At 36.0% G+C, this 27861-nt stretch overlaps 1 protein-coding gene across 1 annotated transcript; it reads left to right on the forward strand.

Moving 5' to 3' along the window:
- LOC121876922 (SPRY domain-containing protein 3-like) lies at positions 1 to 27847 on the forward strand. The gene is made up of 10 exons (XM_042382485.1): positions 1 to 103; positions 2580 to 2856; positions 4307 to 4431; positions 4882 to 4963; positions 7486 to 7633; positions 8330 to 8515; positions 9205 to 9354; positions 9869 to 10047; positions 13490 to 13751; positions 14192 to 27847. Exons 2-10 carry the CDS (start codon positions 2654 to 2656, stop codon positions 14324 to 14326), a joined length of 1470 nt encoding a protein of 489 aa, XP_042238419.1. The 5' UTR covers positions 1 to 103; positions 2580 to 2653; the 3' UTR covers positions 14327 to 27847.
- The last annotated feature ends 14 nt before the right edge of the window (positions 27848 to 27861 follow it).

Raw genomic sequence — 27861 nt, forward strand, 5'->3', positions numbered from 1 at the left:
CGCCTGCGCAGATGGCGCGGCGCCTTACACACCCACTGCTTCGATCTCATTCCCCACTGCGTTGTTTGGCAACATTAGAAGCATCCAGCAACAAGCTAAACAGGTATTAACACATGATAATATCAGTAGCTGTATGTCACATCCCGTAACTGAACAGAAAGTCATTTATTTGCTCTGTAACGCCAGTGACGGCCATGAAGGCGAGACTACCACAGTAAACAATAGCCTGTGACTGTACCTTTAAGGGGGTTTATGCTGCTATTTACCCATCGTTTGTACCAGGCATCACTCTCTCATCTTGACCGGCTTATACTGTTAATCTAGGTACGTCAGCTATGGATTGATACTTGTTAAAGAACATTTAAGTTGTTCGGAAACGATGTTATAAAGTACTGTACAGTAAAAGCAATTAACAAATAATGACTTAAGGAGGTGATGGGTCAATGTGAATAGGTAATACGTTAATAATGATACAATTATATAAATAAGTAGGTTGGTGGTAAGAGCTAAAGGAGGGAATGTGGGGAAGGTTTGGTGGCACAAGTTCAAATTTACCTCTGGCACTATTTCTCAATGACACACTCGTCATGTTTGTCTCCATGTATTAACTGTCAATTCATTTGGAGAACAAGGAGGAATTAAGTTTAAAATCTCCCCATTAAACAGACTTAAAGTGGTCAAGTGGTAATGTATGTGTGTATCTCATGAGTGAGTCTTGGGTTCAGCTCCCAGCCCAGGACAGATGTGAGAAGGGTGTTATCCAGTGTCACTACTAAAGATGGCAGGTTTTCTCCAGGTACAATACTCCAATTTCCTTCAGTACTAACACTGGACAATAAAGGTCATGACAGAGTAACAAAGAACAGACCAGTTGCCTGAACAGCTAGTAAGCCGATAAATTGTAAAATTATGAAAAATAAAATATATAGAAATAAAATGAGCCCAGTATTGTTATAGTTATATTAGGTTCATTCTTGTGGTTTCCAAGATTTTTTTTGTACTACCTCAGAGAATTTGCATCATTTTAGTTTATTCTCTTTGCTTTAGGCAGAGAAGAAAATACAGCCACTCCCCGGATTACAGATATGATGACTGTTCAGGTCATTAGATTCACCCCTAAGAGTAGCTTTAACTGTACACTGTTATATTACAACTTAAAATTGTAGAATTTGTAGGTATATAAACTTCAATAACAAAGACATAAATTGCATTATTTGATGTATAAAGAAAGCAAAAATTATACAAGTTATGTAGTCGCCCCTGGTGCTCGCCTTGGCAACACAGCAGTTGCACCATCAACACCTCGACCTCCACACACTTGCCACACAATTTCACAGTGGAAGATCATAGATACTTAAATACTTTATATTGTACCTTATGATAGTGGTAATTATTTATTTGATTTATTTTTGTACTTTCTTTATGTAGGACTGTATGTGTCTGTGTAACTGGAAAAAAAAATTACGTACAATATATCTACCTGAAATTACGAGTTGAAAAATAACTATAGCATAAACATACAGCTCATAGGTGGGGTATAGCTGGATATATCCCCACTCATCCCAGGGACTACGTGGCGCTCATTTTAAATACGACTTATGGTTGAGTATCCGTAAACTCGGATATCCGTAATCCAAGTCTTCCATAACTTAGGGAGTGTCTGTAATGTGATTAATCTAGAGAGAATGAAAGTGTGAAGCATTAGAAGGCCTTGGCTAGTAATACTGTGTACCTGTAAGTTTAAGTGACCTAATGTAAGATGTGATGTCAGACCAGAATATAAAAGGAAACATACAGCATAGTTAGACCACACATTGCCAACCAGCCATGTTGTACAGCATTTATCTGCAGGTACAGATGCTGTCCCTAAGTGCAAAATGAACACATCCTTGCCAGCTGTTAATCTGATTGCTATAGAATCATACTGGCAATACTGCACTGCTTAATATTGTCATTTAGGCTCTTCTTGTGCTTTAGAACCCTATTAGATTTACATTAGGGTACATTCACCTGCACTTATGTCTGGTACAGGGGCTGGCATGTTTTGTGAGATGTGGCAACTTTGTTTTCATTATATTAAAACTCCCAGAAAGGCCCTAAGGAACCTTGCAATAGTAGCCAGGCTAAGGATGCTAGATAAGCGTTCCACATAGTTGCCACATCTAATAAAATGTACCAGCCACTGTACCAGGTATAAGTGCAAGCAACTGTGCATAATGTCAAGTCTGTATGTGTAGTCTGGCATAGTATTTTTGATGTTGACAGTGTAGAAGTGTCGGTGAGAAAGCAAAGGGAAGAAAATTTGAAAAGTTAAATTAGATCGTTTGAAGATTAACCCCTACCCTGCCTTAACCTAACCTAACCTGCTCTCCCCTACCGTACCTTAACCTAACCCCCCCTCCAGTAAACGTTTTAAGATATAAAACTAAATTCTTAAAGAAATCTTGGTACTAACTTAATTAAGTATACAGTCCACTACATATAAAATCTAAATATTAAAAACTCCATAGAGTTTGTAGAGATTCAGTGATACACTATTAATTGTATATAATAATTAATGTCTTTTTCTCTTTCATCAGATCTGAAAAAAAAAGGAGAGCTGGATACCGGAGACAGAGGGCAGGGGTGCGAAGGCCCGGAAGCAGCCAGACTAATGCTGAGCTGTGTACACCCAAACCTTTTTGTTCTCTTCAAGAAGCTATTTGGCGTAGCCCCAGCGGGGGACTCAGAGGCCGACATGTACAATAATCTAAGTCCACAGTGGCCCTTTGTTAGACAGAGGCATCCTGCTGGTGTTCAAAGTGTCAACCAAAAAGTACGAGCAGAAAGAATAACCATAGAAGGTGATGTTTTAAGGTAAGCATAATTAACCCCTTCACTACAGGGACGCCACTTTTAATATTTTTTTTACCTGTTGGGAGATGACATTGTCCAGCACAGAGGAGAACCCAAACACAAGGGGTTAAGGCAGTACAGTACTCTACCTCTAATACTAGGTCCTATTAAAAAAATTGGGGACGTATTTTAGAATAAATGAAGCACTATGAGTTGGATGGAAAATGGTTGTAGGGCTTGTGGAAGATGCACCATGACAGTGTGCTGTCTCACTCAGCACTCTCATTCAGGAAATATTCTTGACTATTGTATCCACACTTGTCACATTCTTTGGATTTGGCACAAAGCGACTTTGTTTTGTTCCATACTGTAAGCTGAAAAGCGTCCTGAAATGAAAGAGATTTCAGGAAATGGCACAAATCGTACAGAATACAAAACAGGGTTTAAACTCCATCCCAAAAGAAGATTACCAGAGGTGCTTCAACAAATGGGAGGGGAAGACTACTGTACTATGAAAGATATGAATTTAAATACTAATTATGTGACCTTCAGTTTTGCGAAAATTAAATGTCACGATACTTTTTGATGAGACCTTGTATTAGACAAAATATCTTGCATAAAATAGTAGGAGGTGCATCCCAGAAATTATGGATTTTTCGAACTACAGTATGGTAGTACTGTATGATATCTGAAAACTGGTAATTTTAATTTTGCTTGAAAAAATTTATTGATAGTTTATACTTTATATAAACGAAATACTGTAGTGTACAGTACAGTGAAAGACAAAAATCGTGTCATGAAATTTAGTGAAATTATATGCTGAAGGGCTAAACTTTCGGTGCTCTCTGCCTTGTGGTAGGGGGCTCTCATAATGTTTCACGAGTTATATTTAATCTTCGGACAAAGCCGTGACACGACTTTTGTCTTTGATTGTACATATACTGTACGATGTAGTGAAATCTATTTGGGGAGGTGACACAAAGTAACTGGGTGAGATGTAGAATTTTTTCAAGTAACAAAATACTGTATAATGAAGGCCTCCCATGTTAGCAGAGAATGTGGTGCTCTGTTGGTTCAAGATTTGAGGCAGGTATTGTAGATCAAGATGCCTCCCTTGTGTTGCTGTATATTTATGTGGCTCTGAAGTTCTAAATATTATACTTCTCTATTAATTGATTCAGTATCATGTAAGTGTAGGGTTATTACCTTACTATCATCTTAACAATGAAGAGGCCATTTAACTTTAATACAGTTAGTATAGTTTATTTACAGTATCCGTGATGATTAGGCCTGACCCTAGTCTCACACAGTGTAGATCAGATTACATAAAAATAGAAAAAAGTTTGTGAATTTTCTTGTACTGTGTCTGTATATTTGACCAAAACTCATTTACCATAGTATCTCTTATGTGAACGAAAGTACAACACTATAACTTGCTTTGACTTGTCTTATTATTATCCAAATTCAACAGTTATAGTGAAGAGGAAGAAGAGGAGAGAGTTGGCGTGTATGTTGGTGAGGTGCCAGTATGTGCCGACCACAGTTACTTTGAGATTGAGATCCTTGACATGGGTGTCCAAGGATCAATATCTCTAGGTTAGTATTGTCTTTCTCATTAAGATGTTAAAACTAGTTGATATCTAATAGTGTCTGTGTCTCAGTTATCTTGGAGTTAATCAGTAAACAGTATATGTAACTCATTTTGTTTCTAAAGCAAGCATGGAAAATGGCTATCAACCTGTTATGGTGTTAGATATAAATTTAAATATATATCTGTGATTTGTAAGTCAAGATACTGTACCGCTAGTTTATAAAGCCATCAGTGTTGTCTTTTCTACTCCATATCACATTATTTATCACTGGACTATATTGTGTAGTTTACTTTCATTCCTTGATACTGTAACAGAAAATCCTCAAAAGCTTATACTGTACTGTAAATAAATGATGTAAAAAGCATGATTTGTAGACCTTGGGTGGCTAAAAGTACAGTACTGAAGCAGTCATCTTGATAAACCTTACTCATGTTGGCAAATTATTTTCTCTTAGGTCTGTGTTCTGCAAAATATCCTCTACACAAGTTACCTGGATGGGCGGTAGATAGTGTCGGGTATCATGCTGACGACGGCAGGTAAGTGTATCCTCTGTTCGCTCTGTGTCTTATGTCAGCTGGGGAGAAATACAAGAGGAGGAAGAATCACCACATTTGTTGTACATTTTCTGTTAATTGTATCACCGCCTTCTGTTTACGCTCTTGAAAATTAATGGTTAATTGAGATGTGAGAAAGAAAGAGCTTCCATTGGTTAAGGACATCCTTTTAACCACCACTGCTCATAGATATAGCAATTTTCTTTATTCTTCCATTAGTTAAGGACATCCTATTAACCTCTAGGCATCTTTCTGTCTTTTTTTTTCTTGTGTGTTATTCTCATCACATGAAGAAGTTCACACTGTAAACATTTCTTGTGATGGCCACCTCTTCACCTCATCACGTGAAAGAGCTAAAAGCATTGCATGAAATATTTACAGATAATTTTCTATTTTAGTTTATTTATACTGTAACATGAATGAAGCTGTTGCCACATACACTAAACAATAAGACAGTGTTGTGAGAAAGTTTTATTTGAATTATGTAAGGTACTCTGGGCGAGGAGTAGACAAGCAACGAAAAAATAAATAAATGTTAAAGAATACAGATAAAGTTTAGCAATTATGAAATAATTACTGTATAATGGTGTGATAGATGCAGCTAAAGCTGCCTCCCGAAAACTGGGAATGTTGTACAGATGCCGTAGCTACTTCACTTCTGAGCAGTTGCTTCAAGTATATAAGGGATTCATTCATCCTAACTTGGAGTACTGCTCTCATATCTCGGGTGGCTCTTCTGTCCAACTGTTAGATAGGGTGGAATCAGAGGCATTTCGTCTAATTAACTCTCCTCCTTTAGTTGATAATCTTTCTTCCCTTTCTCTTCGCCGCAATGATGCTTCACTCTCTCTCTTTTACAGTTACTTTAACAGGCAATGTTCTGTGGATTTGGCATCCTTTGTACCGCCGGCAAGGCCGTGGGCTCGTAACACAAATCTTGCCCGCGGTGCCCACAGTTTCTCTGTGGATGTCGGTCACACTAGAATAACCGGTTATAGTACCTCCTTCTTTCCTCACACAGCCAAACTGTGGAATGCTCTGTCTTCTTCTGTGTTTTCTTACTTGTGCAATCTGTCTCACTTTAAAAAGCTGGTTTTCCGGCATCTTTGTGATGTAAATTAATATATTTTTCTTTTATGTTTTAGATTTCTTTTACTGATTTTTTCGCCCCCCAGGCCCCGTTGTGGGTCGATGACCTGTGCTCGGGTGGGCTATTCCTTGTAAAAAAAAAAAAAAATAAAAGGCTCAAACCAATCTGTCCTTTCTCTCATTGTCACCCAGAGCATCTCATATAGTACAAATATCCCTCGCTTTATGAACATTTGAGGCACGAAAATTTGCTTACACAAATTTCCTAATTTAAAACCTCTTTCTTATTTTACGGAACCTAGCCCTTACTTACCGGGTATACAAATTTTGATCCGAGCAAAAGTTCAATTTGCTTGCCTCCAGGAGTCAGCTGAGGCAGGCGTCTTGGAGAGGTGCATAGAGACGTATTCTCACTCACTGATCATAACAAACTCCCCTCCTTTCCGCATCTCCCCCCAGCCCGCATCTTTCATTCCACCATTTTTCATGTGAGAAGTGCTCATTATTTATCTGTCTGTATTTGTGACATCTTTTCATAAAGTGTCATGAACATGGTGACAGCCTTACGAAGATCAGGAAAGATCTTGGTCTGTCATCAAACTGTGGACAACTCCTGCATCTTTAACTTAGTTTCACTCCCTCCACCATTTAATTTTCTTCCACTCCTTTCACCTCTGGTGTAACTGTGGTGTCCTTAGCAGACAGCAGTGATGAGGTGGACAGCCCTCCTCATCTCACTGAGTCAGGCCCATACTCAACCGACCCCTCCTCACCCCTTGTGGCGAGCCCTGACTGCCCTCCCGTAATGTACCAAAGTTATACTATATTTTATTAGTTTTTAATGTGTTAGGTAGTAAATTACAGTAGTTTGGTACTATTTTTCCTTAGTTAGGTATGATTTGTTATTCATGAACCTATTTCATGTTTTAGATGTATAATATTAGGATTTTCTTGTCATTGAGGAACTGAATCCTTTTTTCCCATTTGTTTTATTTGAAATATGAAAATTCACCTAACGAACGGGTTTCAAAGAATGTAACCCATTTGTTAAGCGAGGGATGTATGTATACTGGCTCCAAGTACACCTAACTAGTGATAAAGATGTGAAATACATAGAGAGATACATGGAACGTAACTATTGTATATTTAAAAAAAAAATAAGATTCGGGAGTTTGCGGCAGCCACCAATTGATGCTACAGTGTGCATGTGGCCCATATAGAGAGTGAAGGGCCATGAGTAAAATAAGCAGTGTTTAGTGTCTTACATAGCATTGTCACCAGGACCAACCTTTTAGGGAATGTAAAAAAGGAGACTAATATGCATTACTTGCCTTCTAGGGTGTATGAACCATATTTTACTTACTGTTCAAAGTTATTATTTTCAGTTTTGAGATGATTTTTTTTTTGTATTCCAGACTGTACAAAGCTCGTCCCAGAGGCGTAGTATTTGGGCCAAGATGCGGTGCCGGGGACAGGATGGGTTGTGGCGTCAAATACGATCAGTTATCCCTGGAAAGTGATCCTTCATCCGTCCCAGTATTTTTTACGAAAAATGGAAAAGAGGTACAGTATGTATTTCTGTTTGTACAATATTAGTCACACTCATTAGGTGAAGTAATGTTTGATTAATAGTAAAGACTCTTCTATGTGTTAGTGTATTTAGTCATCAATCACTTGGGTAGAGGATCCCATCTGTGCTGAATAAAATCATCTGGTGTTAATCAAATATAAAAAAGTGCTGTCCCCCTTAGTGAATGGGTTAAAAACTCAGATGAAGTATAGATATTAATTGGTGGGACTGACCTATTCCTTGAATATATGTCCCCATTGTAAGTTAATCTCTTAAAAAGAGATTAGTCAACCCCAGCTTATTGTACTGAGGTGGGACCAATAATACTGAAGGTTAGTCATATCAAGAGGGACATGGGAAGGAAAGATCTCTCAAGTTATTTTAATGATCAAATTATTCTGTCACTAGTAAACTAAACTTCTGTGTGTCATGGCAGAAAAATTTGCCTGTTGTAAATAGCTGTCTTAATTATAGTCAAACTTTAATGTTCTTTTATATTTGGATTATCTTTTTCATTTATGTCATGAGTCATGTTAAGTTAACCCCTTGTGTATGGGTTCCCCTCTGAGCCGGATAAAATCAGCTGCCTTTGATGGAATAAACTATTATAAGTGACGTCCCCATAACAAAGGGATTAAAAGAAGGTACAGCCTATCACAAAATTCACCTCCTACTGATCTCTGGCATAGCTTGGCTCAATCATGGTGCGCGTCCCACCCGGGGGATTGTATCCATGTGTGGGTCTTGCCGCTGCAGGAGATGCGGTTAGACTATCTCCTCAGCTCCTTTGGCCACCAGACGAAGATACCCACATGTCCGTTGACTCCATGGAGGAAGAGTGGCTTCGATTACATGATGTTCGGCTAAATGGACAGGTAAGGTTTCGCACACAGTATGGGTAAGACTTATTCATGATTTAAAGTGAATAGTGTGTGTGTGTGTGTGTGTGCGTGTGTGTGTGTGCGTGCGCGTGCGTGTGTGCGTCACTCTGTCTTACCTTTGTTGTTTTCTCTCCTCTTCTTAATTTGTCTCTCTTTTATTTTACATAGTGTTTGTCCATGTTCCTAGTCAGTATTATAACTTCATTAAATATTCACTAAGGATTATATGTGAGGGGTGTTCCAGTAGCTTCATCGTCTACATTAAGATATAAGAGTATATGAAGAACGCTTAAGTTACAATCCATACATAAAAAACTAAATAAAAATGAATAGGATAAAAAAAATGAGAATATGGAGAGCAGTAGAAATAAAAGAAAAACTAATGAGATTTAAGAAATGAAAAAATAACCACTTGAAAAGGACGCTGTGAGACTTTGCACAAGAAAGATGACAAAAATGGAAGTTGATCATTCCGTCTGACTAGCCAGGGTTTTATTTATCAGACATATGTATAGTAAATTGTATGCCAAATCTACCTTAATACAAATGGCTTTTCAACTTGAATTCCTTCATCGAGTCTTTAACATAATTTTAATACTATATACGTAATCATAAATATTTCTCCACATGTGACGCTATAAAGGAAACTAAACTAAATAAACTTTGCTGCGTGTTTCTGCTAGATGCTGGAGTATTGTGGTCGAGGTAAGAGTCTCGTCGACGTTGGGCTGGCTCAGGCTCGTGCTCCGCTTAACACAACCTCGCACTACTTCGAAATGGAAATTGTTGACCCGGGACGCTTAAGCCATATCACCATCGGACTAACGAAAAAGGTGTGATATGTTTCTTTAGGTAATGTTTCTGTTTCTTTAGGTAATTTTTCATTCTTACTATAAAAAAGAATAATTTTTTTAAGGATAACCAGCATTTTTTAATACTGTACTGCTGGTGTTTTTTCTCCCATCCTTGGAAGCACCTGCCAGCTATGAATCATTAGACTCGATAAGCTTTTAAACATTGGGAGCTATGCAGTTTTACAAGCCTTTGAGTATGACCCCCATCAGGTTCAATGTTCAGTGACTAGTACTTGAGGTGGAGTGTATATTCATCAGTGAAACCTCTGTTTAACGGACTACAGTATATGGAGAGGAAAGTCCATAATATCGAGGGTCCTTTAGTTGTGAAATCCCCATCTAACGGATTATACCAAGAGAGAAGTCCATTATATAGAAGTTTCATTGTATTATACCTTAATACTAGGAAGCGGCTAATATACCGTTAGTCTTTACAGGTACAGGTATGGTAGATATGTTCCTTATTATCCTCTTTTTGGGTGTTTCTTTTCAGGATTACCCAAAAGATAGTCACCCGGGGTGGAACAGAGGGAGTATTGCATATCACGCTGATGACGGCAGAGTCTTCACCGGCAGTTCAATGGGCTCCATCTTTGGGCCGCGCTGTCACAAGGGAGACGTCATGGGATGTGGCATTATATTCCCCAGAGATTACGTTTGTAACTACGATAGGTAAATAATTGGACTTTTGTAACTACGATAGGCAAATAATTGGACGTTTGTAACTACGATAGGTAAATGATTGGACGTTTGTAACTACGATAGGTAAATAATTGGACGTTTGTAACTATGATAGGCAAATAATTGGACGTTTGTAACTACGATAGGTAAATAATTGGACTTTTGTAACTGCGATAGGCAAATAATTGGACATTTGTAACTGCGATAAGTAAATAAATGGACTTTTGTAACTACGATAGGCAAATAATTGGACGTTTGTAACTACGATAGGTTAATAATTGGACTTTTGTAACTGCGATACGGAAAAAAAATGGACTTTTGTAACTACGATAGATAAATAATTGGACATTTGTAACTGCGATAAGTAAATAAATGGACTTTTGTAACTACGATAGGCAAATAATTGGACGTTTGTAGCTACGTTAGGTAAATAATTGGACGTTTGTAACTACGATAGGTAAATAAATGGACTTTTGTAACTACGATAGGTAAATAATTGGACGTTTGTAACTGCGATAGGTAAATAATTGGACGTTTGTAACTGCGATAGGTAAATAAATGGACTTTTGTAACTACGATAGGTAAATAATTGGACGTTTGTAACTGCGATAGGTAAATAATTGGACGTTTGTAACTACGATAGGTAAATAATTGGACTTTTGTAACTGCGATAGGTAAATAATTGGACGTTTGTAACTACGATAGGTAAATAATTGGACGTTTGTAACTGCGATAGGTAAATAATTGGACGTTTGTAACTACGATAGGTAAATAAATGGACTTTTGTAACTACGATAGGTAAATAATTGGACGTTTGTAGCTACGATAGGAAAATAATTGGACGTTTGTAACTACGTTAGGTAAATAAATGGACTTTTGTAACTACGATAGGTAAATAATTGGACGTTTGTAACTGCGATAGGTAAATAATTGGACGTTTGTAACTACGATAGGTAAATAATTGGACGTTTGTAACTGCGATAGGTAAATAATTGGACGTTTGTAACTACGATAGGTAAATAAATGGACTTTTGTAACTACGATAGGTAAATAATTGGACGTTTGTAGCTACGATAGGTAAATAAATGGACTTTTGTAACTACGATAGGTAAATAATTGGACGTTTGTAACTGCGATAGGTAAATAATTGGACGTTTGTAACTGCGATAGGTAAATAATTGGACGTTTGTAACTACGATAGGTAAATAAATGGACTTTTGTAACTACGATAGGTAAATAATTGGACGTTTGTAACTGCGATAGGTAAATAATTGGACGTTTGTAACTACGATAGGTAAATAATTGGACGTTTGTAAAAGGTAATTGGATAGGTAAATAAATGGACTTTTGTGTAAATAATTAACTAGCGATAGGTAAATAATTGGACGTTTGACTACGACTACGGTAAATAAATGGACTTTTGTTATAGGTAAATAAATGGACTTTTGTAACTACGATAGGTAAATAATTGGACGTTTGTAACTGATAGGTAAATAATTGGACGTTTGTAACTACGATAGGTAAATAATTGGACTTTTGTAACGATAGGTAAATAATTGGACGTTTGTAACTACGATAGGTAAATAATTGGACGTTTGTAACTACGATAGGTAAATAAATGGACTTTTGTAACTACGATAGGTAAATAATTGGACGTTTGTAACTGCGATAGGTAAATAATTGGACGTTTGTAACTACGATAGGTAAATAATTGGACGTTTGTAACTACGATAGGTAAATAATTGGACGTTTGTAACTGCGATAGGTAAATAATTGGACGTTTGTAACTACGTTAGGTAAATAAATGGACTTTTGTAACTACGATAGGTAAATAATTTGACGTTTGTAACTACGATAGGTAAATAATTGGACGTTTGTAACTACGATAGGTAAATAATTGGACGTTTGTGACTACAATAGGTAAATAATTTGACGTTTGTAGCTACGATAGGTAAATAATTGGACGTTTGTAACTACGATAGGAAAATAATTGGACTTTTGTAACTACGATAGGTAAATAATTGGACTTTTGTAACTGCGATAGGTAAATAAATGGACTTTTGTAACTACGATAGGTAAATAATTGGACGTTTGTAGCTACGTTAGGTAAATAATTGGACGTTTGTAACTACGATAGGAAAATAATTGGACTTTTGTAACTACGATAGGTAAATAAATGGACGTAACTTTAGGTAAATAATTACGCTACGTTAGTAAATAAATGGACTTTTAATTGGACGTTTGTACGTTGTAAATAAACTAACGATAGGAAAATAATTGGACTTTTGTAACTACGATAGGTAAATAATTGGACTTTTGTAACTGCGATAGGTAAATAAATGGACTTTTGTAACTACGATAGGTAAATAATTGGACGTTTGTAACTACGATAGGTAAATAATTGGACATTTGTAGCTACGATAGGTAAATAATTGGACTTTTGTAACTGCGATAGGTAAATAAATGGACTTTTGTAACTACGATAGGTAAATAATTGGACGTTTGTAGCTACGATAGGTAAATAATTCGACGTTTGTAACTGCGATAAGTAAATAAATGGACTTTTGTAACTACGATAGGCAAATAATTGGACGTTTGTAACTACGATAGGAAAATCTGGACATGTATGTTTTCACCGAGGAAAATAAGTACCTCATTGTATATACAGTTGGTCATGTTGTTTGAGATGCCTTAATGTGCCCTAGTAGGTTGCTGGCAAGACATGACAGACAGTACCATTAGAAAAAAGTGTACATGTAGATGATGTTGAAGCAAAGTGAAATATCTGGACACAGCAGTTTGGATCAACTAAATTTTATTCATATAAAGTAAGATTGCAGCACCAGGAATAATGCTATACTTGATTAGATGCGAAAAAACTACTTCAAGCTGTCAGAGAGAAACACAAATGCTAGTAAAAATATGTTAGAACAAGGAACCCAGAAGTAGACAGGAACCATGCAATAAGACAGTGTTGTGTTGAACAGGACAGTGCATCATGTTGAGTAGATTTTCATAGGATCATAACAGGATACAGTAAAATACCTTGAATTTCTCTCATAACTGACTCACCTAACTAGCTGATGTAAGATAAAAAGCAAAAATAACATACCAAGAATTAACTTTAAATGATACTGTACTGAGAATACTTTAACTAAATGCATTACTCTGTATGGTCTGTTAACATTAGTCAGTACTGTATACAAAATTAACATGTATAATCTTTGTGAATCCACCTCCCTCCAATAAAGTAGAAAATCAAGCAATAAGATTTTAAATGATAAACTAACGAAGTAAATTACCAAAAAAATTTATGTAATATGTTGTAAGAAATTGTACTGATGAATTAAGATATCCATACCACCCACTAATTCCTCATCTTACAATCAAACTTTACCGTCTCGCATAATCAGTCTTTTTCACCCCTGTACAGTGAAGGGGGGAGTATGGAAGAGGAGAGCCCGGAGCCACTGGAGTGTGACGACCTGTTGGAACACCTACTGCAGTACCAGCAACCTGCACCGCCACCACCTCTCTCACCTCACTATCCCCACCGTCACCGCCTACACCACACCCACATCCTTCCTACTGATTCTGACGAAGATGATGATGAAGAAGAAGAGGAAGAGGAGGAGGAGGAAGAGGATGATTCCTTACAACCATCACATCAACATCCTGTTGGAGGAAAAGTTCAGGTTGGATTCCTTTATAGTCTTTCAAATGTTCAGCTTTCTGTCAGTGGCCAATACATTTGTAATGCTGGTTGTAGTCATCACCTTAATCTACCTTATTTACCTAATGGCCACCCACTAGAGGTGACCATGCCAGGGGAAGGAGACCAGTGGCTTGTGTAGGATCCCTCCGTTGTTCTTGAAAATTTCGTCAATGACTATTTTGAAGTCCAGCACTGTTCTTGATTCCACAGCTCGGGCTGGTAGACCATTCCATAGGTTTAGAACCATCTGTGTGTAAAGGTCTACCACCCTCTTGACCTCACAGATTTTCTTACTTTTGTGGGTACTTGTATATGATTATACAGTACGTTTGTTTTTGTGTAATGCACTACTTAGAGAGAAAATTATGATATTTTATTGATTGCTAGATTAGTTATTTATATATTAATATATTTTTTCAGGTATTCTTTACACGAAATGGGCAAATGATTGGTCGACGGGAAGTTGCGCTACCAAAAGGCGGTTTCTTCCCGAGCGTTAGTATGGGTAGCATAAACGAACGGGTAAGAGTTGACCTTCACCCGCTGACTGGCTAGATGTCATATGAAACTCAACTCTTGACACAAACTCGCCTTTCTCAGTGAGATATGGCAGCATTCTGTACCACCATATCAGGAATCTGTTACAAGTGTTTATTGGGCGCTACTTATCTTACCAGTGTTTAAGGAAATATGTTTTAAAACTGCCATTATGATTATGGCATCCGCAAAAGAATTATTTGATATTGACAATAGGTAGAATCAGCTAAAGTCATCAGTTCTGGGTGTGCATTGCATTCTATAGTACAGTAGATCAGGCACATACAGTACTTTTATTTTAATATTACTGTATTACTTTCTTTAGGACTATGGTGGCCCTGCAAATTAATTTTATTTCATTTATTAAAAAGAATAAATTATACTTTACATATTGATAAAGTCACTCATAAACTACGTTAATTCTTTGTCATAAAAGATGAAAGCATCCTCTTAGAGCACCTCATTATTTTCAGTATTTAAAAAAGCGATACCTGACTATTTGTAATATGGTACAACTTATTAAACCACAGATTTTGAAGTGAACTTTTGACAATAATTGAATATCACAGTACTTCATAGTTGTATGGAGAATATAACTATGGTTATTCCTATGTACAGTGCTGTATATTTGCAGTACCACAATTGTTTTTTAATATATATAAAATGTGTAAAATACTTTCATAATAAAAATATCATGTGAACATGTTGCTAAACCCTCAGTACAGCTTATAGATACTGTACAGTCAGCCAAATGGAAACTGCAACAAAATATTCTGGAGTATGCAGACATGTGGAAGCCCCGCCGTAGTAAACACACACAGGTTCCAGATGTCTCCATACACGAGAACATCTTGTCTTAGTGCCCACTTGGCTGGCTGTACACTATGATCATTTGTTTCATTGGGACAAGTTAAAGTGAGCATTAAAGTACACTATCACTGCTTTCTTCCGTAGATATGTGGAGGTGAGCCTAAGGGATAATCACCAAACACAATTACTTAAACAAAAAGAAAAACATACTGTGGAATTTGTTTACTGGTTAACTAATACTGTATCCATTACTTTATATTCCCAGTTGAGTGTAGTTCTAACCATTCGGCTCATATCATTGAATAAATACTGTATCAGTATTGAGATTAAAGCCAATGAAAGGTTATAAGTTTGTTGGATTGTTATCAGCTCTCAGTCATGACCTTGCAGTGTAACACATATTGCTCAGTTATTTATAAAGCCTCTTTGTTTACAGTATTGCACCTCACTCTTCCAGGGATGATCTGGTTACTTAAGAACCTCCAGCCCACCTTACCTGTCTCCTCTGTTGCCTTTATCCCTTCTCCTTCAAGCGTTGGTCCACCTTTCTATCTTGCTCTTTCCAGTACACCTTCAATAGTTTCCTTGTACAACCTCTTGACACTCTCCTTATCCATCCTTCTCACTTGTCCGCACCATTTTAACTACAAATATTCCACAATTCCACATTATAAACCCTCTACCTTTCCTTTCACCACCTCATACACTTTACAATGTCTTAATAATTTCCCTTTCTGGAATTTCTGAGAGGTTGCCACTAATTATGCAGCACCAAATAGTGTAACCATAGAAAATTTTAAATATAAACAAATCATTCTGTGAAAGTAATATTGATAAGTTTGTACTGAGGGTAACTGAGCTAAAACTAGTTCAACATATGTGTTTTAGATTTTATTTATGAACTTACAAGCCATCTATTATACTTGCTGCTATACTGTACACTGCAACTCCAAGTTTCGTTGTGTAACAGTTGCATACTAAATAGATTATAAATTGTGGTAAAGTTATTTAATGCAAGTATTAAATTGGTCTTAGTGCAGTGTGCGTGTATACAGTATATTGACTTTCACTCCTTATCTGTTTGAGTATTACAGTATCTACCATTTTTCTCTTAAATGGTTTTCAACCCCTAGAGGTCATCATCATTGCCCTATGATCTCTCTATTCTTAATAATTCTCGCCAGTTCATTGTTTGTACAGTATACTGTACTTATAATACTCATATTTTTGTAATATTTTCTCTTCTATCTATTCTGCTCAATTGACTTGTGTTGTTCACCATAGGAAAGGTTTAGGTATATTGCATTTCACAGTGTAGGTACCAAGTCACAGATTCCAAGTTACAGTAATGCAGTCGGAAATATTCCTCTTGGCTGTACAAACTTTTGCTGTCTCAGTGTTGATATTATTTTAGCCAAGATGTTGAGAGACCCTTCAATGTGATAATTGCAGGGGAAAACTTGTTAACTGGAGATGAAAAATGTGTTTACTGGTGTTTCATTTGACTAGTCTTTAGCTAGAAGTATAAGGTTAGTCCAAACCAAAATGATGTCTTCTTGACAGAAGCAAAATATCACCCATTGTTTTCTTGTCTAATCAACTAATGAAATTGGTGGAAAATTTTAAGAATCTGTCAAGTGGAGAGGTGAAGTTCCTGCCAAGTCATTGTCAGGAACAGTGTTAAAAACTAAATTTATAGCTGTTACCTGGATCAGTTTACTGCTGGAGCAAATGGTCAAATGTATTTGATTGATTAATGCCATGGGGAAAATTATGTTCTGATAAAGGCTATTTGATCACAGTGCTCTCTGCTGAGCTTCACTGTTGGTGGGGATCCTGGATAAATACTTTGATATTTAGATATTTTTTGTGTATTTTAATCAAGAACAATGATGTTAACAAAATAACAGGAAATTAAATTTTTCTTGAACTGCTCTCTTGTAAGTTAAAGAAATATATTTTTCATTGTATGTCTGCTCAAATGTATCATAGTGTATTGTAGGACGACTTATTTGACCAAAGTGTCATGATGCTATTATTGTAGTTATATTGTATTGCCAAATATCACCATTTAGGTAATGAGTTTTTAAAAGGTTAGCTGTAGTGTTTGTGTGTTATTTTATGATAGTACTGTTCTATTAGTCATTATGTATACTTTTTATGGGTCATTCAACAGGTGACCTGCCAGGTTCCTCCACTAGAACACTCTTGTCCAGCTGCCTGCATTTCAGCAACAGGGACACTGTTCTGTTGGCAAGTGCTTGCTCAGTTGGATCTGAGTTTTAGAAGTAAACCCCAAGATTGGTTCAGTGGGTGCTAAGGAAGGCAGTACAGTAAACCATAAGATACACCATGATGAACCCTCAGGTGGTTCACTCATGGCTCAAACTCCACAGCCATAAATATGAGTTCCACACTTAAGAATCTCACATTTCCTGCTACAGTTTTGACCTACTGTCAGTGTGGGTTGTTTGTGTTCTACCATGCTCCTTGTGAAACACTAAAGATAAGTGCCATTTATCATATGTTGGTATATCAGTCTCACCTATAAAACCCTTTTTTTACAAGCACATTATTTTTATGGTGTGAGTGTTGTTTTGTGGTTAGTTTTAAGTGCTGTGAGAGTGTTATTTTTTTCTTTGTGTGTGACCCGAGTGAGTTGGTGAGGAGTCAATTGTAGGGCTGAGTTTTCTTATGTGTAATATGTTTAGTGGTGCCATAGACATTAGCTTAGGCTGGCAATATTGTTATTGGAAATTTTATTTGGTAATGGGCTGTGTCTCCCTCCCTCCCATTATACTTGGTATTTGTCTTGCATTTAGCCACTGCCTCTCTCAGCCCTTTGTGAGTTCCCTTATTAGAAGGAAATTGTAACACTTTGAGGTTCTAAGTTGTACAACACATGTTTATGGCTTTGGAGTTTGAACTAAGAATGAATTGTTTGCAGGTTTCATTCCACTTTACCTTATGGCTTGCTGGCTCTTGAAGCAACCACTGGAGTGCTGTTGGAGACTGCTTCATAAGTCACAGTTCAATTGGACAAGTAGCAATTTACACTGAACTAACAGAAAAGATGTCTGCAGTTATAATATAGAGAGGCCCCTAGACATGACAGACTCAGCCAGGGGGATGTTCTAGTGGGGGGGTCTCACGGGTCACTTGTCTCTTCCCCTTGACCATAAAATGGGATTTTGTGCTTCATACTCGGTACTGTATCAGTTTATGAGGTATGTAAGAGCGATTTGAAATTTGGGAGTTATTGTTTAATCATCAGAATTTATCAGTATTATTACAGATGAGACTTGACTGACTGTGTATAACAACAGCCTCTTACACTTACAGTAATCCCTCCACAATTCAGTATTCTCACATTCAGAGTTCCTTTGGATTTGGAACAGTAGTATTAAAATGTCTAATAATTAATAATATTCTGAATTGGAAGAAATATCCGGAAAAGTAACTGGCAAATTCTGCTCAATTCGTCGCCACTGCAGATGTTGATTCTGCATTTCATAATCTATAATACTCTATAGTAGTTTTTATTGAAGTGTAGTTATCACTTGATAATCATGCAATAGTCAGCAATGCAATTTACTGAATGGATATTGTATCATATTTCCATTGCATTTAATTTAGTACAAATACTGTATGATAAAATTTAGAATCATGAATTGGCCCCATTGTTAATAGATTAAACATGTACTCATGTGTACGTGTGTTAGCTTATTGAAGGTGAATAATTTTAATGTATTTCTAAAGGTCACAGGGTCACCACAATAGGTCATGATGTAATTAACAATAAGCAACATTGACCCATTTTCAAGGTCACATTTCCACCAAACATGAATGACACTTTCAGCCAGAAGCCAGTCAGAGATACAGCAATTGACTAACCCATGTTCCATGTCCTCATTTCTACATGTTTGGGGCCCTGGGTAGTTCTTATACTGTACTACCATTACAATACTGTACATCAAGTTCCTCTGAGGGACCAGTGAGCCATAACTTCTTGAAGGAGATAGTTGGTAGAGCTGAATGGGGCATCAACGTATATTTTTTTCCTGTTAGAATTAAGAGATGAACTTTGCATGTGAGGGAAATTCATTGTCCACTTGTTGACTGGTGGTGTCAGATACGAGTTTTATACCACAAAAGAAGGGTAAAATTTGTAAACAAAATTCACCTGTGATTGCATTGATTTATCTATGTTCATTACAGGTTCTCCTATAGGGGTAGAATGTTTTAACCTCTTCAGACTATGTACAGTACTTGCTTCAGAGGTCCTCATCGTCCAACAGGCCAAGACCATTGGGTATCCTGATATAAAGGTAAATGTTTAAAGGCATTTATTCCAAAATTTTGCAAAATACTAAAAGACTTACAGTGATGCACACAGTCAAGGTTCATTTGTAATTATATTTTATATTTTTATCTCAAAATATAGTACTACTGTATTAGACATGGTACTCTGAAGAAATTGATAGTTAGGTATGTAGTCAAGGTTCACTGGTATTTGCATATTATTTATATGTTAAACTTGGTTAGTGTTATTGTTAAAGCATTACAGGTATTTGTAAAGGATGGTCATTTATTTGTGTCATTTTATATTACAAAGTTACTTGAATAAGAGGAGTTGTTAATTAAGAGCAGCTCTGAACTAACTTCCTACCAGTAGTGTGATCAATATTAGGTAAGTTATTGTCTATTTATGATGAAAATTATATTATTTATTTATTGAAGAATGGTTATATTGGTTATGCTAGTACACCATGATCAGTGCCTAGACATTATCTCAGTTAGCTACAAGTGCAGTAGAAGGATGTGCACAATACTGTACAGTTTTAGCATATTTAACTTGTTTTGGAAAATATGTTAAATTAAACTTCATCTGGCTATGGTAATCAGGTTTCTTTTCACGGAATTTTAAATGTATAAATTGAAGGAGGACTGAAGGTTTTTAATCATGTTCAGCAGTTAACTAATACAGCAACAGCAGCATCACTGTCCTCAGAGAACATAGTTGTGGTCAGGTTTTTTTGCTGTACCACTTATACAATTTAACTTTCTTGGCCAGATTCTGGTTAATGACAATTTTATTTATTCACAAGAGGGTTAGTGCATGCATATAGAAAACTTTAGAATATTTATGCTGCATATTATATTAATGGGTAAAATATTACAAAATGGTTTTGTTCCCAATCTCTTTTAGACACCAAAGTGCTAATTTTTTAAAGTAAGAGATAAGAGAGGTAGTTGTGCCATAGTCTGGGACGACAGTCTTTCCTCTGTGTAATCATGTAATATCATTGCAAATCTTCATATATGTGAACTTTATAGAGCAAACTTGTTGCAAAATGTAAAATCTTATGATTATTTTATATTTCATATGAGTAGTGTACCAAGTTCCCGGTTGTTAGGTGTGGTAGTCCACATATATTCACAGTTTTATGAGATAAAAGATTGTTGTAGTTTGATAGCAGTATCATGTATTTGCATATTTCTGAGGTATATCTGTAGTTTAATAATGTATACTGGTTAGTATCACTGTTGTAGCACATTTGGTTTATATCAAGATTAACTGGGAGTTGTAGTAGTGTTACAGCCAAGTATTGAAGGCTGGCTATTCAGTTATAGAAGATTAGTATAGACACTGTTACTGTTGTTAAATGTGAACCAACTAACTTCAGGGGAAGCTGTTCAAATAGTCTCTTTGGACCATATTTATATTGGTACTGCACTTAAGTTCAGCATATATTTTGGTCATAAACAGTGACTTTCCTTGGGTTTTAAAAGAATGTTTTATGCATTACACTGACAAAGGAAGCTGTTGGTGTAGCTTGTGTCTACTTAACATTCCAATCAGAGCATTTTGATGTTTAAAAAGGAGAGGAATATGAATTATTTCCTTCCATGTAATGTAGCTCATATGAGGCATATAGAATAACAAGGGCATATCACCGGGTTATTCAGTTTCCTATTTTTATGTCAGTCAGTAGTCCCGGCGTTCCTCTGTCTGATAATGATGTCAGGCAATTTAGGTATTCCTCCAGCATGGTACAATCCCTCTAAGAAAACATGCAGTACAGTCTGAAAATTTAGCCGAGTTGAGATATTCACATATATGCCCTTGTTCTTCTATATACCTCACATGCATAATTTCTTTTTGTGAAGTTGGGATGAATATTAAAGGTACTCACTGGTGCTGGGTAGCAATCCTCTCTTTGTACTTAAGGAGGGAGTTGGGGTATTGCTCTATTACTTAAAGAATGGTCGCACTGCAGTGACACTCCTAGAGTAGCGTACACCTTCTCACTTGAAAGAAATGGGTGAATTACTTAATGGAATGGGTAGTGAAATAGTCCGCTTTTATTTATCATAGAAATTTTTAATTAATTGGTTTACATCTTTCTTTCTTTTTTAATCAGTGACGATGACTCGATTAAAAATAAAAAGAGGTCCAAATCCGTCCCAGGGAGCTGAGATTCTAAAAAGTGTAAATACCAAGTGCTTGAGTACTTCAGTAATGATATTCAGTTCTGTATGAGTGTTATAAATTACTGGTGTATCGCGTACGGTCTGCTGCTGCTTCCTGCATTTAAAACAGTGATATATGTGGCCTCGTTTCCAAACATAGGTCCTGTTTTTATTGATATATTTTGTGTATTGTTTCCTTTTAACTGTCTTAATGTTCTTTCTTTATCTACTTGTACATGGTGTAATCTACTTAACCTCTTCAGTATGGGGGACGCCACTTTTAATATTTTAATTGGCAAATGCCTGACGATTCAGCTCAGAAAGGCGCCCATGCACTAGGGGGTTAAGGTATTTTACATCTCTACAGCTACGAGAAGGGTTCATCTCTTCAATTTAATATTCAATTTGTTGTCATGTAGCTCTCTAAATGCAGTTGATGATGATGTTAATATGGAAGCTGTCCCATTGGTGCAGTAAATTGATTGGCTGCGGTTGAGTTATAAGTTCAGTCCTTCAGGTGTAGGAGTAAAGGTTTCCTCTTGTGTCCCAGTAGATGTTGATCCTCTTCATAGGTTTAGTCTGCAGGTTATTAAATTGTTCGCCTCAGATTTGAATTCTTTTTGGTTTAATCCTTTTACAGTATTTAGAGTTATTTGATAAGTCATGCTTTACAAACTCCTTGATATTGTTGACTGTATTCAAAAGTAATTTACTCTTTTCTTGGCCCTTAAACAGCAGCTAAAGATTCTCTACTCCACCCCATATGCGCAATAAAAAATGGAACATGCATAAGGAGCACGAAACATCCACTGATGTTAGCCGCCGTCCCTACAGCTAAGATTCACTGATGATGGCTGCCGTTTAAGGGTTAAAACTTTGGCATTCAGAAATTTACATCTTTCAAAAAAATTTATATTTTATTTGTTTATCTGTTACTGCTTCCCCTGTTTATATCCTTCACCTCACTTGTCATTCTCCGCTCCTACTACCTGAAGTGTTTGCCAAGACCAATCATGTACAGTACAGTAGTTGAGATCGAGACTATTCGTAATTTTAGCCTTTATGGATCACTTGAAGATTAGCCCCCCATCCAGATAGTTTTGGGGGTGGTTAAACTTCAGGCTGATTGATCTGGGGAGGGGTGACTCTTCAGGTGAGTTAAAACTATGAAAGGTCTTTGGTCTTTGTCTCTATTGCATTACTGCCCAAGACATTTACCGGTATTTTCTCAGTGTAAATAAAGAATGACTATTCATGTACCAACAGAATCATAATGTAGAACTCGTAAATGAATGCTGTTGGAACTTGAAATTTTAAGTTGCGAACTATGTGGGGAGACTTGGCATATATTGTATCGCCTTGTTCAGTGCAGGAAGTCGTGTATGGTGTACAGTACGTGGACGACCAGTGTACAGTAGTTATCTCTTCACAGCTGTTCGTTGCTTCTCTTCACCTTTCTTTACATTATTCGCTCAAGAATGTACCTGAACGGTGCCATGATCCATTCTGAAGCGTCACTCTGCATTCATCATCATATATTAAAACTTATTTATTGTTATTTGTATAGTTGAGAACAAAAGTCCTGTCGATTCTTTTGTTGCTCCACGAACCCTGAGATTCAGACTCGTGAATCCGAAACAGTAGACACCGATGCATTATTCTCATTATTCTATCCATAAATGCTTCGGATTCACGAGTCTGAATCTCAGGGGTCGTGGAGCAGCAAAACAATTTACAGGAGTTCTGTTCTCGACTAGTTTGTTATGTTTCTCATACCGGTATATTGAATCATAGCATGTTAGGCTAGACACTTTCATACAACTCAAGAAGAAATATTACAAAAATCACATCATTCTCACTTCTGTACACTCATAACTCATACCATTTCTCATGACATACATTAACATTCACTGTTTCTTTTCATTATTGTTGAGTGGCTCATTATACTTTTGTCTACATTGCTCTTGTAGTACTTCACACTTTTTGATTTGAAATATAACTGAGATATATACACTACAGTATACAGGTGTGTGTGTGTGTGTACATTACTGATTGGAAACTCTTAAGAACTTGGTTATTTCACTTGTAATAATGAATGTTGTGTCTTTGTGATGTGGAAATTCAAGTGATCCTTTGTACAGTATTGTAGAAATATTAAGTAGAATGGTCAGCCTTTTGAGTTGAAGGAATGTTAAAGAAACGTTTATATGTTTTGGGGGGGTTTTGTTTTGAGGTTGGAATTCACCACACCTTTTGTTTTAGTGGAGGTGTGGCTGTTACCTTATCCCTGATCAGCAAGAGATGGATCAGATGCAGTATAATGAACCATTGTTTATTAAGAAATAATCCATTTTCTGATATTAGTAGAGCTAGGATATCTGTTCTTAATTGTCCATGATTTTAGAGTCGCAGAATACAGTATAATGTTTCAAGTTCCAGATTTTCCATATACAGTATACTACTGTACATTACTGTACCTGTACTGAAGTGCAGACAAATAATGGTTTTGTTTGAGCATCTCTGTACTGTACTATGATATACAGTAAAGGATGCAGACATAACATTTTGCAAAAGATGATAATATATATTTTGGATTTGATGCAATAGTTTTTTGTATCAAATGGTACTGTGATTATGACATTCACAGCTGAATGGTAATAGAATTATAACAAAGAAAGGATGTCGAAAAGCAAAATACTTTTGAAGTTTCACATTTTAGGGTAAAGTTTTTTAATGTGAAAAAATTTAATCTAGATAATAAATGATATTCTCTGCTTTATGCAAGCTGACAGTTTTCCCATACTTTAAATATTCTGCCTTCCTATCCATAGAAAATGTGAATCCATAATCTATGCCTACCTTGGCATTTGTTTGTTAGTAGTTACTTATTTCAATAATGAAACTAGCTAATCAACACTGCTGTTTGCTTACATGCTTCCAATTTAAAGACACCTGTGTCTAGTGCTGTGGAGTGAATGTGGATTACATGCAAGAAAACCAATTGTGTGTGGAAGTGTGCATAAGTAAGTACCATGTGTGTATGTGTGTGTGTGTACATGAGCAAATAATTACCATATGCTGTGTGTGTCCTTGATTGTGTTTGTATGTCTGTATGTGTATGATGGTTTCTTCATAAGTCTGTCTTTCTGTCTCTCTCAGGCCAGCCAATCTACTTAGCTGACTAACATTTTCATTGTCAGTTTCAGCCTCCTCCAGATACATAGTGGGTCCGTGGGACTTTGTTTTGGTACATATTCTCTTGATATTTAACACTGTACTGGTAAATATTGTGATCAATTCTGGTGTTCAATTAACGACCCTAATATTTTATCCTGTGATTTAGTAACACACGTATCTCTCACTAATATATTTAGGGTTCGAGTCCCGCTTGGCCCGGACACATGAAAGGGTGTTATCTAGTGTGACCCTCACTACCAAACATCACAGGTTTCCTCCTGTACTATCACTGGATAAACCAACCAACTGAATGGCTTGTAAGCTGATAAGTGGTAAAATGATAAATAAAAAAAAAAAAAAAATACCCGATAATTACATGTTTATTAAGTCACTACTCAAAATCAATAAATTTAGTAAAATCATTGATATTTAAATAATTGCTGATATACTCTATCCTAATATTAGTCTTAGACCATAAAGGAGGAGTTATTTTAACACGTAATAACATTCATAATTTTTAATGGATGGTTGAAGATATAAATTTTAGGAACATATACGTACCATATTTCAAGATATTAAAAGATATCTACTTTTTAGTTGGTCATATTTTTTCATAAAATACTTGTATTATACTACTGTGCTGTATACTGCATGTTGAATATTGAAACCAAAGTCATATCATTTCTTGCATCTTTTGACAATGACTGATGTTCTTCTAATAACCTGTGACTTGTATTAAAGCATGAGCAGTAGTAGTAAATTGTTTAAATAAGTTATGTAAAATATAACCTGGGAGATATTTTTACTACGAAGTGTATTAGAATATGTAAATGGGAATCTGTACAATGTCTGCCTTGTGATTGAAGTCTGATGCCTGAGAATGACTAGAGGAAATGGAAAACTTTTTTTAGTATTGTCATAGCTAATATGTTTTGTGACTGCATAGTTTTTAATAGGGAGAAAGACTTGATTGAAACATGATTATTATGAAGTTGCAAGCACAGTTAATTTATTTATTTATTTTTTCTTTTAGGCAGGGATTAAAGTGCATAGGACTAGTTGTGCATCGCTTTGCATAATGGTGGTAAATGTATGGGAAATATAACTGCCTTTATGAGAGTGATTTCTCTCAGGTTTTCAGTTGGCCGTGAAATTTAGAAACATATAAAAGTTCATCTAGAATTTTGAGAAACTATACTGAGTAGTCTATTTTTCCTTGCTGCTGATTTGTGCCATGTTTATTAGTTTTCTGTGATATTAACTTCTGTGTGTTGTGATATATAGTAAAGCTTCTGTATAAGCCACAGAATTTTGTGTATTTAAAGAGACAAGTAAGCATTGTTTCTGTATATTTTGGTACTAATGGCAAACAGGTATAATATCTTTCTTTTGTGCCATGTAGTTGAGGAGATCTGTAAACCAGGTCCCCCAATACTTCTTAGATGTCATAGAAACATGAGAGTGAATTTAGAGGTGTGGTAGTTTAGGAGACATAATCATGGAGTCCTCATTATGTATTGAGAAGGTGTACGAGAACCAGTCAGACACATTTGGTGCATCGCTTAGTATAGTAAAGATCATATTCTGTTGCATCAGTTGGGTAATTTCTTAAAGGAATTGAGTCATTGCATTCATAAGTTAAAGCAAGTTTGTTTATCTGTAATTAAAAAATGTAGATTAAATTTTTGAGTGTTTAAGGTAAGCCAAAAATCACTATATTGTTTATTGACTTGCCTTATACCACCTTCACAATACATGTTTCATATATGTTGTCAATACAGGGTACAATTGCATTATATTAAGACAAAGTAAAGTTGTTAGAATGAGCACATGTTATTGCTAATACACCCTTAATTCAGTATGAATTTGACATCCATCCTTTTATGTGATCATTTTGAGAATGTCATTTCTACTTCAAACTCGGATGAAATTGTAAATTGTTTTTTTTTACCAACTTGTAGTCATTATTCTCGTCGTATTCAGTTGTGCCTCATTCAGAAGCAACATTTAAAATTTATGCCAATATGTCTTGTTATATAACTGAAGAATTACAATTTACACGGCGATACACTACGTGTATATATATAACAGCATTCGGTAAATGATCCTACATTGGAATAGTTACTGGTGACTTTTAGCCACAGTACAGTGTATGATCTCACACCCTCGGTTACATTATGTCACAGCCAGACCAGCCGTGAGTCACAATACCAAACGTCATCTAGGAAAATACAGTAGATGTCTGAATACACTTGTAGGTACAGTAGGTTCACGTCTTATACATAGCTGTTTGTGACAGTACAATGCTAAGATAATACTGTACATCTATCTATTTCACACACAACTACTAAACAACAGTTCAAAGATTATTTCTCAACTATGTCTCCTAACCTCTCCAGTCTTTATTAATTTCATGTTTACATATCTTGTAAGTTCGTTATTTTGTGTAAAGAAATGGTCTATTGTGTGAACCAGCGGTTTGTCTACCTTATGTATCATGTGTTGTAGAAGCAATAGTAGATATTGTTTTAAAGCAACAAAAGTTTTGTATTTATTAGTTTTAGTCTATTTGATATGTATTGAATTAATTACTGTGCAATGCAGTAGTTTCATTTGCATGAACCAAGCAACAATATTTTCCGTTGTTCAAGTTTTTTTTGAGAACTCGGTGATTTTTCTTACTGAAATTGATAGCGTCTTGTAAAGGCATGTTTTTCACATGCAGAAATATTGATTATCTGCAGTAAGTATTTTCCTTGGGGACTAGTAGTGGCCTCTCCCTTCTGTACATTCCAAAAATAATTCAGAAAGTAAAAAGTGACATAAAAAATACATGTGCAATTGTAACTCCAAATACATCTTTTGTAAAAATATTTATAAAATTACTGTTTCTGTGTACAGCAAACCTTTAGGAAGCAAAGGTCCTTTGGGAATATTTAATACTGTACTGCAGATTACATGAGGTTACTCGCCCAATGTGAACTCGGTAATTATAAGTTTGTTACCAAAGTATATGTTATTGTACTGCCACAGTGTGTTATAGAGCTTGTCTCATCATAAATACAGCTGCTTTTCATATGCAAATGTCTTAC

Source organism: Homarus americanus, unplaced genomic scaffold, assembly GCF_018991925.1.
Source record: "Homarus americanus isolate GMGI-L3 unplaced genomic scaffold, GMGI_Hamer_2.0 scaffold10478, whole genome shotgun sequence".
Classification (NCBI taxonomy): domain Eukaryota; kingdom Metazoa; phylum Arthropoda; class Malacostraca; order Decapoda; family Nephropidae; genus Homarus; species Homarus americanus.